This window comes from Diplotaxodon limnothrissa, linkage group LG12 (genome assembly GCF_057381915.1).
Source record: "Diplotaxodon limnothrissa isolate DT_005_m linkage group LG12, D_limnothrissa_male_GT1.1, whole genome shotgun sequence".
Taxonomy (NCBI): domain Eukaryota; kingdom Metazoa; phylum Chordata; class Actinopteri; order Cichliformes; family Cichlidae; genus Diplotaxodon; species Diplotaxodon limnothrissa.
The window spans coordinates 16,588,485-16,602,833 of NC_140607.1; the positions used below are offsets into that span (position 1 = coordinate 16,588,485).

Here is a 14,349-nt window from a genome sequence, read left to right on the forward strand (position 1 = left end):
TATAGTATCACACTGCTTGAGAAATGCTAATGTCTTTAAAAATCTATGGCCCAGCTTGTAACATAGGATATCCATCAAGTCTCAAATCACAACCCAAGCTCACCCCACATGAAATCCTTACGGTTATTTTACTCATATTTCTTAAAGCTTTGGGCAGCAATGCTCTCTTGAGGCATACATTCAACTTTAGATGCAAAAGCAAAAGTAGTGAAAACCTCTTGAGAACAGGAGCAGGCTGTAATTTTATATTTGTATTCTAAGAAAGGTGCAGTGTTTGCATAGTTGTTAAATATTGACTTCTTTTGGCCAGGTGGTGCGTCCATACCAGACCATGTCCAACCCGATGAGCAAGTTGACGGTTCTTAACAGTCTCCACTCCCACTTCATCCTGGCGGACAACGGCACCACAGGAAAGTATGGTGCTGAGGTCAAATTGCGACGTCAGCTAGAGAAACATATCTCCCTGCAGAAGATCAACACACGTGAGTGAAATTTATCGCATCTTTCAGTCTGAGCCAAACTGACCTATTTACCCGACATTAGTGTTGGTGTTTTTAAATATTGCGGCGAGTGATAACGGCATCATGAAACTGTAATCCTCGCTTTATCAGCGACACCTCTGTGGGTTAATTGGGTTCACTCTAGTTTGTAGACTAAAGTTACCTGCTTTATAGTGAGCACATGCTGTCAGAAGGTGTATTTTTAGCCAGGTAGATATAACTTCGTAAGCCTTTGAAAGTGTCCCTCCCTTCAGGGGTGGGTTATTTTTTTTCTTTCAAAGCTTCTTGACAGCTCCGATGAACTCTTTCCTCAAATAAATCTGCTTGATAATCTGTGGGGGGGGTTTTTTCTTTTCCTCTTTGGTGCCTACAGCTATCAAGCCAGCTGGCAAACACAGGCACAGTGGCAAGCACAGAACTACAACATATGTAGACATACAGTATACATGACTGTAAATGCATGTACATACAGTAATGTATCCTTATACTACCACTGGGGGAAGGAAAAAGCTTGATCACACTGTTTTTGGTTGTTTACTTACCTGTCTTTGTACTGAATATTGCGTGATACACATGTTAAGCTGCTGGCTTTGCTGTACAGACAACAGTTTCTTTTTATATATTTTTTCAGATAAATCAAATTGCATTAACACAAAAATCCTAATTTCACTGTATTCTTTATTTTTGTGAAGCTCGAATTAGTTGCACCAAAAGCGTCCTGTGCTCACAAAGGGTAGCAAGTACAAATACTTGTTCATGTGCCCAAAAACATAAGCTTTAATTTTTTTTTCAGTGTATTTTTGAGTCGGCATATTTGCCTTTGTGCGGCGTGTTCATCCGGCACTGAGTCCTTGTTGCATTGCATTTCTCTGTTTTCATTTTTCAAATTATACCTTAGCTAGAAACTGAATGAATTTACATGAATACAAAATGCATTTCTCTGTCTTTTTCTATCTCACCCTCCTCTTCTCGCGCTCTGTCATACACAGACACAAGCAAAGCAAAATCGCACATAAACCTCTGTGATATCCTTTAAATATATTTCTCAATAGCCTCTTGCAGTATTGTTTTGATTGAGCCAGGAGCAAACCTAAGTCAGATAAATGTTGTTTGCAACCGGGATTTATTTGCTATTACCTTCTTTTGCTGTCAGGGTAAAACCATTTTGAAATAATTTCTTCGGGGTTCGGTTGACATGAATGCACGCACTTTTACACTAGTGCTTTTTGTAAAACTCAGGAAGTGGGTGCGTTGCCACAGAGTCGAGTGCTGTGATTCAGATCTTCTCTTTGTCAGCACCAGTTTTATCCGCTGTCAGATGCCTCATTGATGTTTGCTGATAGCGAGCTTGCAAGGAGATGTTAAATGTCATTTTCATTCTTAGAAGAAGTGTTAACACTACCACATCCCTCCTAATCCTCTAACTTCAAGGTTATTAGAAATATTCCTGGTATTAAAGGGACAAAGCGGTGTACGTTCATCATCCAGCCATGTGACCTATGGACTTCCCTTTGTCATCCTATGCCTGGATTAATACAAAAGGGGCTGGGAAGGCAAAGGGACGGCCAGTTGTCATGCAAGCATCTAATGTACCACCGCTGATTTAAATCCTTTCTGCAGCTGTTAGCTGTATTTCCAAGATGAGTACTAATGTTTATTAGTTATTACCAGTTGTTAGTTATAGGTAACCAGTGACCTGCTGACTACCCACAGAGCCATAACCCACAGACTATCTCTGAAAATAATCCGCACTGCCTGAGGTTGCACTGATAGCCACCTTCAGCTTTAGCTAAAGTTAAACCTGCCACTCATCCTGGCAACTTGCCTGTTGAGGTGAAGTCCTCTATCAAAGGGAATCCACCGCCTTAATCAAAATCACATGAAAACCTATACTTCTATAGTGACTTGGTACTTTTATCTTTGACTGTCAAAGTGAGCTCTTATTAAGTCTTATGCATACACATACACACACACACACACACACACACATATATGCATATATACATATACAGTACATATATAAAAAGATAATAACTGTATAGTGCTGTGAATAGTATTTACCCCCTTCTTCATTTCTTAGTTCTTTGCAGTAAATTATTTCATTTATTGTGGGGAAAAAAGCTATCCAAACCAATCTGACCCAATTTGAAAAAGTAATTGCCCCTGGGCAAAAATGGCATCCCTGAGAGAGTTGCAAGGAGAAAACCCAAAATTCCTCACAGTGATGTGAAAGGCTCATTGCCAATTATCACAAACACTTGATTGCAGTTCTTCCTGCCGATGGTGGCACAACCAGTTAGCAGGTTTAGCCAGGTACATTTGGATTGCTTTCTCACTTAATAGATGAAATCATCTTTTAAAAACTGAATTTTGAAATTTACTCTAATATTAATAGTATGTCTAATTTTTTGCTGATCTGAAACATTTAAATGTGCCAAATATGTGAAAAACAAAGAAAGGAGGCAAATACTTTTTCATGGCACGGAAGCTTTTCAATGTCCAGTTTGGGAAATTCAGGAAGTCCAAGCAATTACCCTTCTGGTAATAGCAAGCTGTTTAATTGCTAAAAAACAATGATTAAAAAAAGAAATTAAGGAAAGTGAAAAATGAATACTGAATATATTCAATCCTCTTAACATGAGAAAGTCAAGAAACAAATCCACTCAGTTATAGAGTGAAGAGCTATATTATACTGAATCGTGTTGTGCGTTTGTATGCATGTGTATCTTGATGTGTGTGGGCATTTACCTCTTTATTCACCAGTGTCAGGCTTGTGGACAAAGGCCATTTTTTGACTTGATCACCTGTCCATAGTCACTGGATGACTGCATCAGTTTTCCTCACAGCAGGTACCCCTGTGGGATCCACGTGTGCCCGGAGGTGTTGTCAAAGAAAGAAAGATTTAAAAAAAAGTGAAGGGGAGAAAACAGCAGTTAAGTTTAAATGGCCATGCTTGTGGGTTTTAGACCACATGTAACCACCAGATCTCTCTTTTTCCCCAACATAGTCCCAAACATTGCACACAACACAAGATGAAAGAAGTGTGGTGGATAGATATGCGTAATCTTCCCCTGTGGTATTTTTGTGATGTCTGGGCAATCCTGTAGCTAATCCTACTGCGCTTGTGTGTGAATATCCATGAAACAGCTATAACTATGTGACTGCCAGAAATGCTGTAGCAATCAAATTGGCTCCACAATATTCTAACATTTTGTTTAAATTATGGGAATCAGTGCTTTACAACAAATCTATGGGTGTTTTTGTCTGGTTACCCTCTTACAAAAAGGTTATAATCTAAAACAGGTCAATTTCTGTTGCCGTAAGAGCACATTTGAGTCAAAAACTGACTCACTTTTTGCTGAATATTTGATGTTAAATCTAAAAGCGGTATCTCTGGCTGTGTGTAAACAAAATAAAAGTCCTAAGACACGAAACATGGCTTCAAAGGCTGTAAATATGGATGGTTGGAGCCAGCACATTAAAACTAGAGCACTGGAGTGACACTCCATGGATGATGTAGCCCAATTTGATCTCAAGCGGGCTAGGGTAGAAAAACCATTGTACTGTAAGGACGCACAAGTACAATCAGGGAGCACTAGAGTCAATACTGAGTACTACTGTATCAATGGGCTTCTCATTAGTTAGCTAGCCAGACGAGGATGGAGCTCAGGCAACCTAGAATATTTCCCATGTGAACAGAGGTACAGATTACCCAGTGAACGTTGATAAATGAAAGTAAACAAATGTTGTTTTGGAAAAAAAAAGAACTTTATATATATATTCTCTCAGTTACTCTTACACTGGAGCATTTCTTTCTCCTGCTTTTCATTCCCAAGTAGACAATGTCAAACTGTAAGATGAGGAAATCAATAAAATGATTGGCACCATTCAACACTGTTGATTCACCGCTGCACAGCTCTTTTGATGTGTCTGTGGCCTTGGCTGTAATGCTTTTTAATCACTGCCTCACAACAGACAGAAGTGCAGAACGAGCCCGAGAGGAGAGTGGGAAAATTAATACAGAAAAAAAGGATTAAGGGCAGGGAGAGAAGGAAGAAAACTAAATAAAGTGCAAAGGAGGTAAGAAACAGCCGAAGATGCAGGCAGTGAGGCAAGGTGTTATCTGTGTTTGCTTTGATGAAAAATTGGGAGGTAAAAGGAGGAAAAACGTGGTGTGATAAAATATCAAAACAGGCCTCATCCATTAATATAGAGAAAAATAAGAGAGCCCTTCATCTTATTTGCTGCATTCATTACGTGACAATTTGAAACTGAATCCACACACCAGGAAAAAAGTTATTAATTTGTGCAAGTTTAGATGCGGTCAGTGACAATGAACGACTGGCCTTGAACGTGCCCTCTTGCTTTTCACCTAAATTACTTGATGTATTGAAATAGATGCATTCATGTAGATACTGTGTTAACCTTCACCTGCCCTCCTATTACAGTGATTTAATTATCACAGCACACGTAAAAGAAATAGTTGGGGCAATTGAATTCAGAAGCCATAAGGCTTTGCATTGCAGATTAGCCTTGACACTGTGACCTCCATCAGCAAATATTGAATGAATTATAGTTACACTGTGGCACATGGGAAGTCAATGAGTTTGTACTGTTCTGTGTTCACTGTAAATGCCTGGACAAACTCTTTCAGAATATGATCCTTTTTAATGCCAAGTGTGCATATGGGCATCTAGAATATGAATTAGAAATGATACCATTTACAGATTGTAATAGATCAAATAAAGCACTAATAGGAGATTGAATTATATGGAAGTGTGCATAATTCTAATGATCAAATACAAATGTTTAAATTTCTTTTAAATGTTTAGAATTGAATCATTAATTCTCTTTCACAGCCTCTCTGGTCAGTGGTCAGTGAATTGGCACGGTGTGTGGATCAATAGATAATCTATTTTCAGGCAATATGAGTAAAAACTGACCAGAGACATTGTGGGGACAATTGAAGTCACTGTGGGTAAGGTGTGTTCATGCATGAATGCGTACACAAAACATGTCAAAAATGATAACCAAGAACTGCCAGAGTGTCCAACCCTGTGGTGGAGAGATAACAGAGTCAGTAGTGGGTAGGATACAAAACTTGCTCCAGGTATGGTTCCAGGTTGAGGATGTGCATGGATGACGACATGTTATGTGGTGTGGAAAGAATCTGACTGCACAATCAGTAGTGTGAAATGTAGTAAATGTATTTTGGAACAGTAGGTGGGTTAAAAACAGTGGTGGCACAGTCAGAAATGTCACAGTGGACGGGTTGCGAACCTACGGAGCCCCTCTGATGACATGGTCCAAAAAATAAATAAATTGTGGCCACAAAATACTACTTCGTGGGCACAAAATGGGTATAACGTGCTCACGAAATACTTATTTGTGGCCACGAAATACTATTTTGAGGGCACGAAATAGGTATACTGTGCGCACGAAATGCTAATTTGTGGGCACGAAACACTTGACCGATAACTGTGATCCTTCCGAGACCCCTGCAGTTGGTTGACAATAAAATCTGTCTGTAAAGCAACTGGGCACTCAATTATAATAATTGCTATATAACTTTTGCACTGTCCACTTCCTGCTGTGACAAAACAAATTTCCCACGTGTGGGACTAATAAAGCTTATCTTATCTTATCTTATCTTAATATCCTGTTTAAATGTCTCTCTGTAATAATGGTTCCTTGCATTGCCAGGCTTTTCAAAATGCATTTGTTGCTCATTTCCAGCCTAAAATAAAAGTCAGTCATACTGTCTCTGTCCATGGTGTATAGGTTTAGCCTACTCTTATGCTTATGTCTCTACGCAGCTGTCCAGGAATTGTATCAATATGGTGTGTGCACATTATATATTTCATTGCCACAAATGCGTAATTCGTTTGCCACGTTATACTCAATTCGTGACCACAAATTAGTATTTCGTGCGCACGTTAAACCTATTTCGTGCCCTCGATATAGTATTTCATGGCCACAAATAAGTATTTTGTGGGCACGTTATACTATTTCGAGGGCACGAAGTAGTATTTTGTGGCCACAATTTATTTGTTTTTTGGACCAAGTCATCAGAGGGGTTCCGTACGAACCAGACTAATTCAGACAAAAAGCTAATTTTATTTTATTAGTAAAAAAAAAACCCCAAGTTGAATAAAGGTTGGTGAAACAGAATCAATCAACTCTTTTTTATTTTTCTCAAAAAATAAATACGTTTTCTTAACGGCCAATTGAATTTGTCATATAGTGTGAAGTGGAATATATCCTGGACTGTTCAGCTAAAACAGTTATTTAAACCTAAACAGTCAATTTAGAGTACTCAATTAAAGCTACAGTAAGTCAGGTATTATTTTTTAGGTTATTTATCAGGAAAAAAAAAATTTTGGACTCATAAAATGATTGGTTGAGCAACACTTGCTAATATTAGCTAGTAAGCTAATATTATATTACATTTTCACTCTGATAAACAGTTTCATTACATGTTCACATCATATGAGCATGTCCGAGTCCTGCGTTCATGTGCTACCTGCAAAGTGTCCAACAATGTTAGACCGACTTCAAAAAAAGTTTCACTAACGTTGACTAACAGCTACAAAAGCTGCAGCTAACGGAGCAGATGCTAACAGCAGACAAAACAGCAGTGCATAACAGCAAAAAAGTTCAACATATCATCAACAACTCACCTTAGTATCACTGTCATCTGACAGAAAGGAGATTCACTGACTCATCTTATTATGTTTCTTTCACAAAGTTTTTTAGCCTCCTTCAAAGTAAAGAGACATGAAAAAGACAGCGGACTCACAGCCTAGACTCACTACAGAAAAATGGTAGCCACAGTTGTTTGTCTCACAGGGGGCACCATAGGTTTGATCATGCACTTAAATTGGGACAGGTAAAAAAAAAACAGATCTCACTTGACTGCAATGCACTGGCTGTTGAGAATTTACACACTGTAACTTTAAGCTACCCAGACAGAACCCACACATGCACAGGGAGAACACGCACACATGCGTGGCAGTGCAGTGGTTAGTACTGTACTACCGCTGGTTAACACTTTTTTTTTCCAGTGAAAAATCTCATTCAATTAATTTCACTCCATATTTTTCCCCTCGTTGTCCACACCTACAGACGTGGGGCCTGCCTCACAGTTTGGGAACTGTTGCTTCAGTGAAACAGGGAGAACAACATCTAATTTCATTTGAGTCATTTCAGCTGTCATTCTCATAGGGTACAGACCCTGTAAGTGGCTATTTATAAAGAATGCTTCCTGACATAGACACACTCAGAAGGGCGACACATACGTATTCATCTTGAAGAGACAGAAGCATTTATGCCATTTAAGCATCTGTCTTAAATGCCTGAGGTGATTTTATCCAGTTCAAATCAAGTTCCTCGGGGGCAAAATGCAAAATATTCTTCAGGAATATAATCAACACTTAAAGAAATGAGGCTTGAATTTATAATGGACAAGCTGTAGATGTTTAGGTACAAATCAACACACAGATCAACCCCAATTACTGTGTTTTCTGGTCAGTGAAAACACATTTTTAGCTGAGTGCTGGTGTAAAACTCACTCTGGCACATTAATTCTAATATTTCTAATAAAAATAAAAAGATATGTGATTACATCTGAGCTGCTTCAAGAAGGTTAAAGACTAAATATTTGAGATTTTGAGAGAAGCTTTGACCTTTTAGCATACCATCTGACATTTTGTTCTATAGCTTGTCAAGTTAGGTTCTCATATCTGTTTCTGATGTTTAAGTGTGTCAGTGTGTGTTGAAGGAATTTACTTTTTTTTTTAAATTTATTTTTGGTTTATTTTATTGGTGTAGGGTGGTGGTGTGAGGTGAGAAGACAAGGGCCCACATACTGTAGCACACCTCCTCCAGTCATGCTGATGCTAATTTGACACATACAAGGACAAACTCGCAAACGCCAACGCACACGCAGACACACACGCGGCGGATGAGTCATTGCTGGATCCTTAATTAGGACCATTTAAGCATGTTATGTGTATCTTGCTTACACGCTGCTCTTTACCTCGCTAATTCCTTCAGTTCCTCATTACTTCCTCGTCTTCCAGACTGGATATATATATAGAAAATTACAGCGTTGGACTCCCTCCCCCCTTTTTTTGGCTACTTCTACTTTTTTCACACTCTTTCAGAGTAGTCTCGCTCTTGAAAAGTAAGGTGTGGGCAGTGGATTAAAATTATATTTGATATATGAGAGACATGGGAGCCAAAGAGAGACTGGGGATTTTTACTCTTTGTTATCTGATATTAGCGTGTGTGAAGTGTGCATGGATACAGTCAGTACTTTGAAACAGACAGTACAAAGGGGGAATATATTATGTGTATATTTATATTATATGATATATATAAATAGGATTGAATAACTTCACTGTTTAACTATCGTCAACATCAAAGTCCAATTAAAAAAGACAAAAGCTTGTAATATTGTTGATATAAAACTTGCTACAGTTACAGAACTGAACAACAGACAGCTAAAAAGACATGAGCCTCAGTTTCTGCTGCAACATCTGGGTGGATCCATCTGGATCCATCAACAGTTCAGGCTGAGTATTCAGACACTGCATATCTACTGGGATTTTCCCACACATCCATCTCTGGAGTTCAAAATCTCCAGCTCTCTGTATATAGCAACAATAACCCAGATAACAATTTGTTACAATCAAGGTATGCATAAAAGTCGAACCTCGAAGCAGTTGGCACACAGTAGCAGAAAACCACACAGTCAGCTAAGAACAGGAAACTGAGGTTACAATTGATACAGGCTTACCAAAACTGAACAATAGACAATTAGAAAAACATTGTTTGGTCTGAATAGATAATAGATATGATTAGTAGGGTCAGAGTTTGCCATTAACAACACAAAAACAGGGATTTATCCTGCTTTGTTTTATTAGTGGTTCATGCTCGTGGTGGTGTAATGATGTAGGGAATATTTTCTTGGCCATTTCTTGACCCTTATCATTTAAACACCACATCTTACCTGGATATTGTTCCTTTATGAGGCTTTATGTGTACCCATCTTCAGATAGCTGCTTCCAGCAGAATAATGCAGCATGTCATAAAACTCAAATCATGTCTGGTTTTGTGAACATGACAGCAAGTTCACTCTACTCAAATGGCATCCACAATCACCAGATCTCAATCCGATAGAGAACCTTTGGGATGTGGTGAAACGGGAGAGTCACGTCATGGATGTGCAGCTGACAAGTCTGCAGCATGTCAGTATGGACCAAAATGTCAGATGTGTGTCTCCTGCTCCTTGTCAGATCTATGCCACAAAGAGTTAAAGCAGTTCTGAAAGAAACAAACAGTAGTTTCTGTCAAGACGTTATGTGGTTTTTTAGGGTCCCACTTCAATTTTAGGATAGTTTACTGCATTTAAGGATTCAGGGAATTCCCATCATTTAAACATAGACACAAAAACCTAAGCCTAGATATAAGTCACTTTCTAAAATTCAGCAACAGTGCTACATGTTGCCAACACCTCCACATTTGTCTCTGTACCTGGATCGTGCACGCAGCATCTAAGGACTCCACAATCTACGTTTGTCTCACCCTAGCAGCACTTGTCCCTCTCCTCCTCCTTCAGTTCACTTCATCATAAACTCATCATCATATTCTGTTTGTGGCCTTTTCACATGTGTCACATGCCGTGTCTTGGCTTTTTGCGGAGCTGAAATAACTCCACACATGACTCCGCTGATGATCATCAACTGAGTGAGAGAGCACACATGATGCATTTATACAGCCGTATTTAACAATCAAAGGATTGCATTTAAAAAGTACAATCACTGTATCTCAGCAGAGCATTAGCATTTCTAAATTTAAGGATTCAATTTCAACCACATTAATATAGATGATATCCACAGACAGAGAAATATTATAGAAAAACAACGAGGTAATGTCAATACTGCTTTTCACTGACATTAGAAACAGCCTCTCTGGCAACATGCTTTAAAGCAGGGGTGGGGAACTCCAGGCCTCAAGGGCCAGTGTCCTGCAGGTTTTAGATATCACTCTGGGTCAACACACCTGACTGAAATGACTAGTTCATTACCCGGCCTCTGGAGAACTTCATGACAGATTGAGGAGGTAATTTAGCCATTTAAATCAGCTGTGTTGGCTCATGGGCACACCTAAAACCTGCAGGACACTGGCTCTTGAGGCCTGGAGTTCCCTCACCCCAGCTTTAAAGAATCTTCTCAGATGCCTGATTCATACCTCCCAATCCTGTGTATTAATGCATCGAAAACCATTTTTTTCTACGTAAGATAACAGATCTTGCAGGAAACAAAGTTACTCTGTAAGGCATAGCAATTGGAGGTATAATAGCAGGAATGGTGGCTCCATGCCCGGATGGGTTGTAAGCTACTTTAGGACTGGAAGAAAAAGGTACACTCTGAATAGATGTGTTTTACAAACCAATTTTGTTTTTGTTTTTTATAACAAAGTTTTTTTTCACAAGCTAATAGATGGTTGTCAGACTATGTTATCACTGACTTTTTATGCCTTTATTCAAAGTCCATGTCAAACATTAGGTGAAATCTGTGTTTTAAAAAATACTTAGAACACTTGTAAAAATGCAGCGCATAATATGTTCAATTTTAATGGATTTTCTGCATAAACTCAGGGACAAAAGATTGGATACATGTGAAAATTTCAAATTACATTTGTAACTTTTCTTCTTTTTGATTTTTCACAAGTTGTGTTCAAATTCACAGAAAATGTGTGACACATGAACCAACACATTTTTTAAACACATCATTTCTAAGAGTATAATCTTAGAGGAAACACGTGCTGTTTTGTTCCATTTGATAACCTGGAGACTGTAGTAAGTAATTTTTTTTTAAATTAAACAATATCTATGTGATTCTGGAAATATCATGGAAGGTCCCACCCAGAACTGACACAGATGAGCTTAAGAGGAAGATGGATTTGGCCATCAGAGCCAATCAAAACCAAGCCGCTGAACAGAAAATGGGATTAAATCTCAGCAACTGTTCCAGGTACTTAAACGAGATTTCCTTCCTACTGACTCTATTTGAAAGGTGCTGCTATGATATCAGTCATGGGATACAGAAAGCACATCATGCATCATCAGCACATTAGAATTTACCCTCTTCATTTTAACAATATGTGAAAAATACAGTTTTCCACAATGACTTATTTTGAGAGGACAAACCCAGTACTAAAAGACTGTTAATTTAAAAAAAAAAACAAAAAAACAATGCCAAAGCAATAAATACTCTAAAGTTTGATCCTATTTTTTTTTTTTAAAGAAAGTAGGAGAAAAAAGAAAAGAAATACTGTAAATCAGAGGCCAAAAGTCATCCTAAAATGTTCCATCGACTTTAGGCTAGTTAGCCAAAAGAGAATTTGTGGTTTGTCTGTCTTTGTGACTCTATTTGTGTGAGTGGTTGTGTGTGGTTGTGTGCACACAGGCAGAATTTCCTCCTACCAATTAGCCATGACACAGCTGTGCTTTTCCCTCCTCATCTGCTCCTTGGTGGGTTTCAGTTGAACAATAATGTACTTTAGAGGGTGCAGCGTTGCCTCCAAAGCTCAGCAGTCATCAATATCAATGCATGATCTGACACTTGCGTGCACACCACACACACACACACACACACACACAGATAACAACAGAAATTGGCATTAAAAAAAATGGAAGAATCAAATGTAACAAGGAAGCCATTAGTCTGCTCCTCTCTCTGCTCTATTGATGTATGGTCATGAGATGTGTTGTGGCACAGGACCCGAAAATATTCTCTTTATGTAACTGTCCCTGTTGTAAGGCCATACAAGGCTGTGTGAGGCAAAGCGTGATGGTGGGTCGACTTCTGACTATGCACTTGCTCTTGTGTTTGCGAGAGTGTGTGCATGCCCCATGTGCGCATGCATTTGTATGTGCCTGTCTGCCTGCTTGTTTGAGAGACAGACCATGCTCTTTCTTCCGTGAATTATGCAGAGCAGGGTGAGGATGCTGGGCGGGTAGGATCAGGCAGTTACACAGCTTTTGAATTAGAAGGGTCTAAACAGCCGCCATAAAACACAACCGCATGGAGCAGAACGGGAGGAAGAGGATGAGACCGGAGTGGCAACTGAAAGAACTTTAGGAAGAGAGGATGTGAGACACAGAGGAGAGGAAGGGGGCTTGGGACGTGGATTGGACTTAGACCACTAAAAGGGGAAAGAATATAAGGGAGTAAGAGAGAATGAGACTCTGGGGTTTATAGGGTTTTATAGTGGTTTAAGGGGGGATGTTCTGTGGTCGACTATGAAATGGGGAGGAAACCATAAGAATTAAAGAGAGGAACAGACAAAAGTAGTAAATTTCTCTGAGACTTTTGTGATATAACTTTTACATAAATTTACAAATTTAACTGCAGTTTTTACAGTGTTCTCCCATATGTCTCACTGCATATAGAAAACACACCTGCAAATTATGAAATATTACCCTGAAAAGCCATGATTAAGAGACAAAGATCTCTGTTGTGAGAACAGGGATCACTAAACCACTTCCTCTGTTTCTTTCTCTATCTCTCTCTCTCACACACACACTGCACCTGTCTCTCTCGCTCTCTCTCTCTCTCTACAGGGAGTGCAGAATTATTAGGCAAGTTGTATTTTTGAGGAGTTATCTTCTAATTCATTCTAAAAAGCGGGAATTTTACTGTTCTGAACTTCTAGAAATTTCTTTTGGAAATAAACATTTACTAAAAAGATGCAATGGTTTTTGAAAAACATTTATTCTGAACTGTGCACCACAATTTCAAAACATTTTCTGAAAGATGTAACAGTATACATGTTCTCACTTTCATTAGTATTTTGTTTATCAAAAGGTCTGACATGGTAAATGCAAATAACAGCATTCTCATCACTTATTTCTTTAATACAATATGCATGTCCTTCATTCATCCCTTTGTGGAACTTCAACGCACTTCTGCTCTCCCCCATATTCCATCTTCACAAGCATATCCTGTGTGGAGATTGAATAAAAATTAGTTGACACTAATTAATGGCACAAATAATCCAGTAAACAATTGCAGCACAGTAAAAAAAAAAAAAAAAAAGGAATCCTCTTTGAGCCATTACTTGTGTAAAGTATTTTCCCAAAAGACAAGGACACAGGCAACAGGTAATACTGAACTAAATGTAAAACCTCAACCTTTTTCATTTTTACCTAAACCGTGTGCACAAAACTCTGGAGGGATCTATGCTAACGTAGAATCGAGTCAGGACGTCAGCTACTGCTGTTTGCTCGTTTTTTTTTTTTTTTAATGGGAAATCGTTTTCAGGCTTCAAGTAGCACCATTATACCAACATTTCACATTCTAGACATTGTTTTAGGTGTTTATTAGACCAAAAGTTTGACTGAAAATTCACATGCAAGCTTTTTTCAAGGCTGTGGTATTTGCCCGCAAACAATACCTTTCAGCTAGCTAAAACAGAATATTATGCTATCAGCGAGCAACATGGCTAATGCCTTTCACACAGCTTTGTCTCAACTCCAAAGAGCCACAGAAGTAAAAGCTCATAATAATAATTGAAACAATCTTTGAAAAAATGACTTACCAAGCATGGCAAACAACTCAAATATGTAGAGCAAAATGTTCTGAAACGGCTTCACTTCAGCTTCGATTGGAGCCGTGCTGAGGGCGGAGTCTGCGAATTTACTCTGTTGGTGTCATAGCCCCTCTAGGAGTTCAGAGTTAAGAGGTCAGGAGTTAATGTTTCCATTGTAACACCTCCAGATTTGACAGAGAAACACTCATTTTTAACACTCGATTTTAACTACTGTCATTTTACACCTCAG

The 14,349-nt window shown here is 38.7% G+C and overlaps 1 protein-coding gene across 2 annotated transcripts in view; it reads left to right on the forward strand.

Moving 5' to 3' along the window:
• The window catches only part of trpm3 (transient receptor potential cation channel, subfamily M, member 3), a 165,778-nt gene that overhangs the window by 93,363 nt on the left and 58,066 nt on the right, over nt 1–14,349 (forward strand). For both annotated transcript variants that reach the window (XM_085367211.1, XM_085367212.1), the window contains exon 6: nt 311–482. In XM_085367211.1, coding sequence (XP_085223337.1) covers nt 311–482 — 172 coding nt within the window. The remainder of the gene's footprint in view (nt 1–310; nt 483–14,349) is intronic.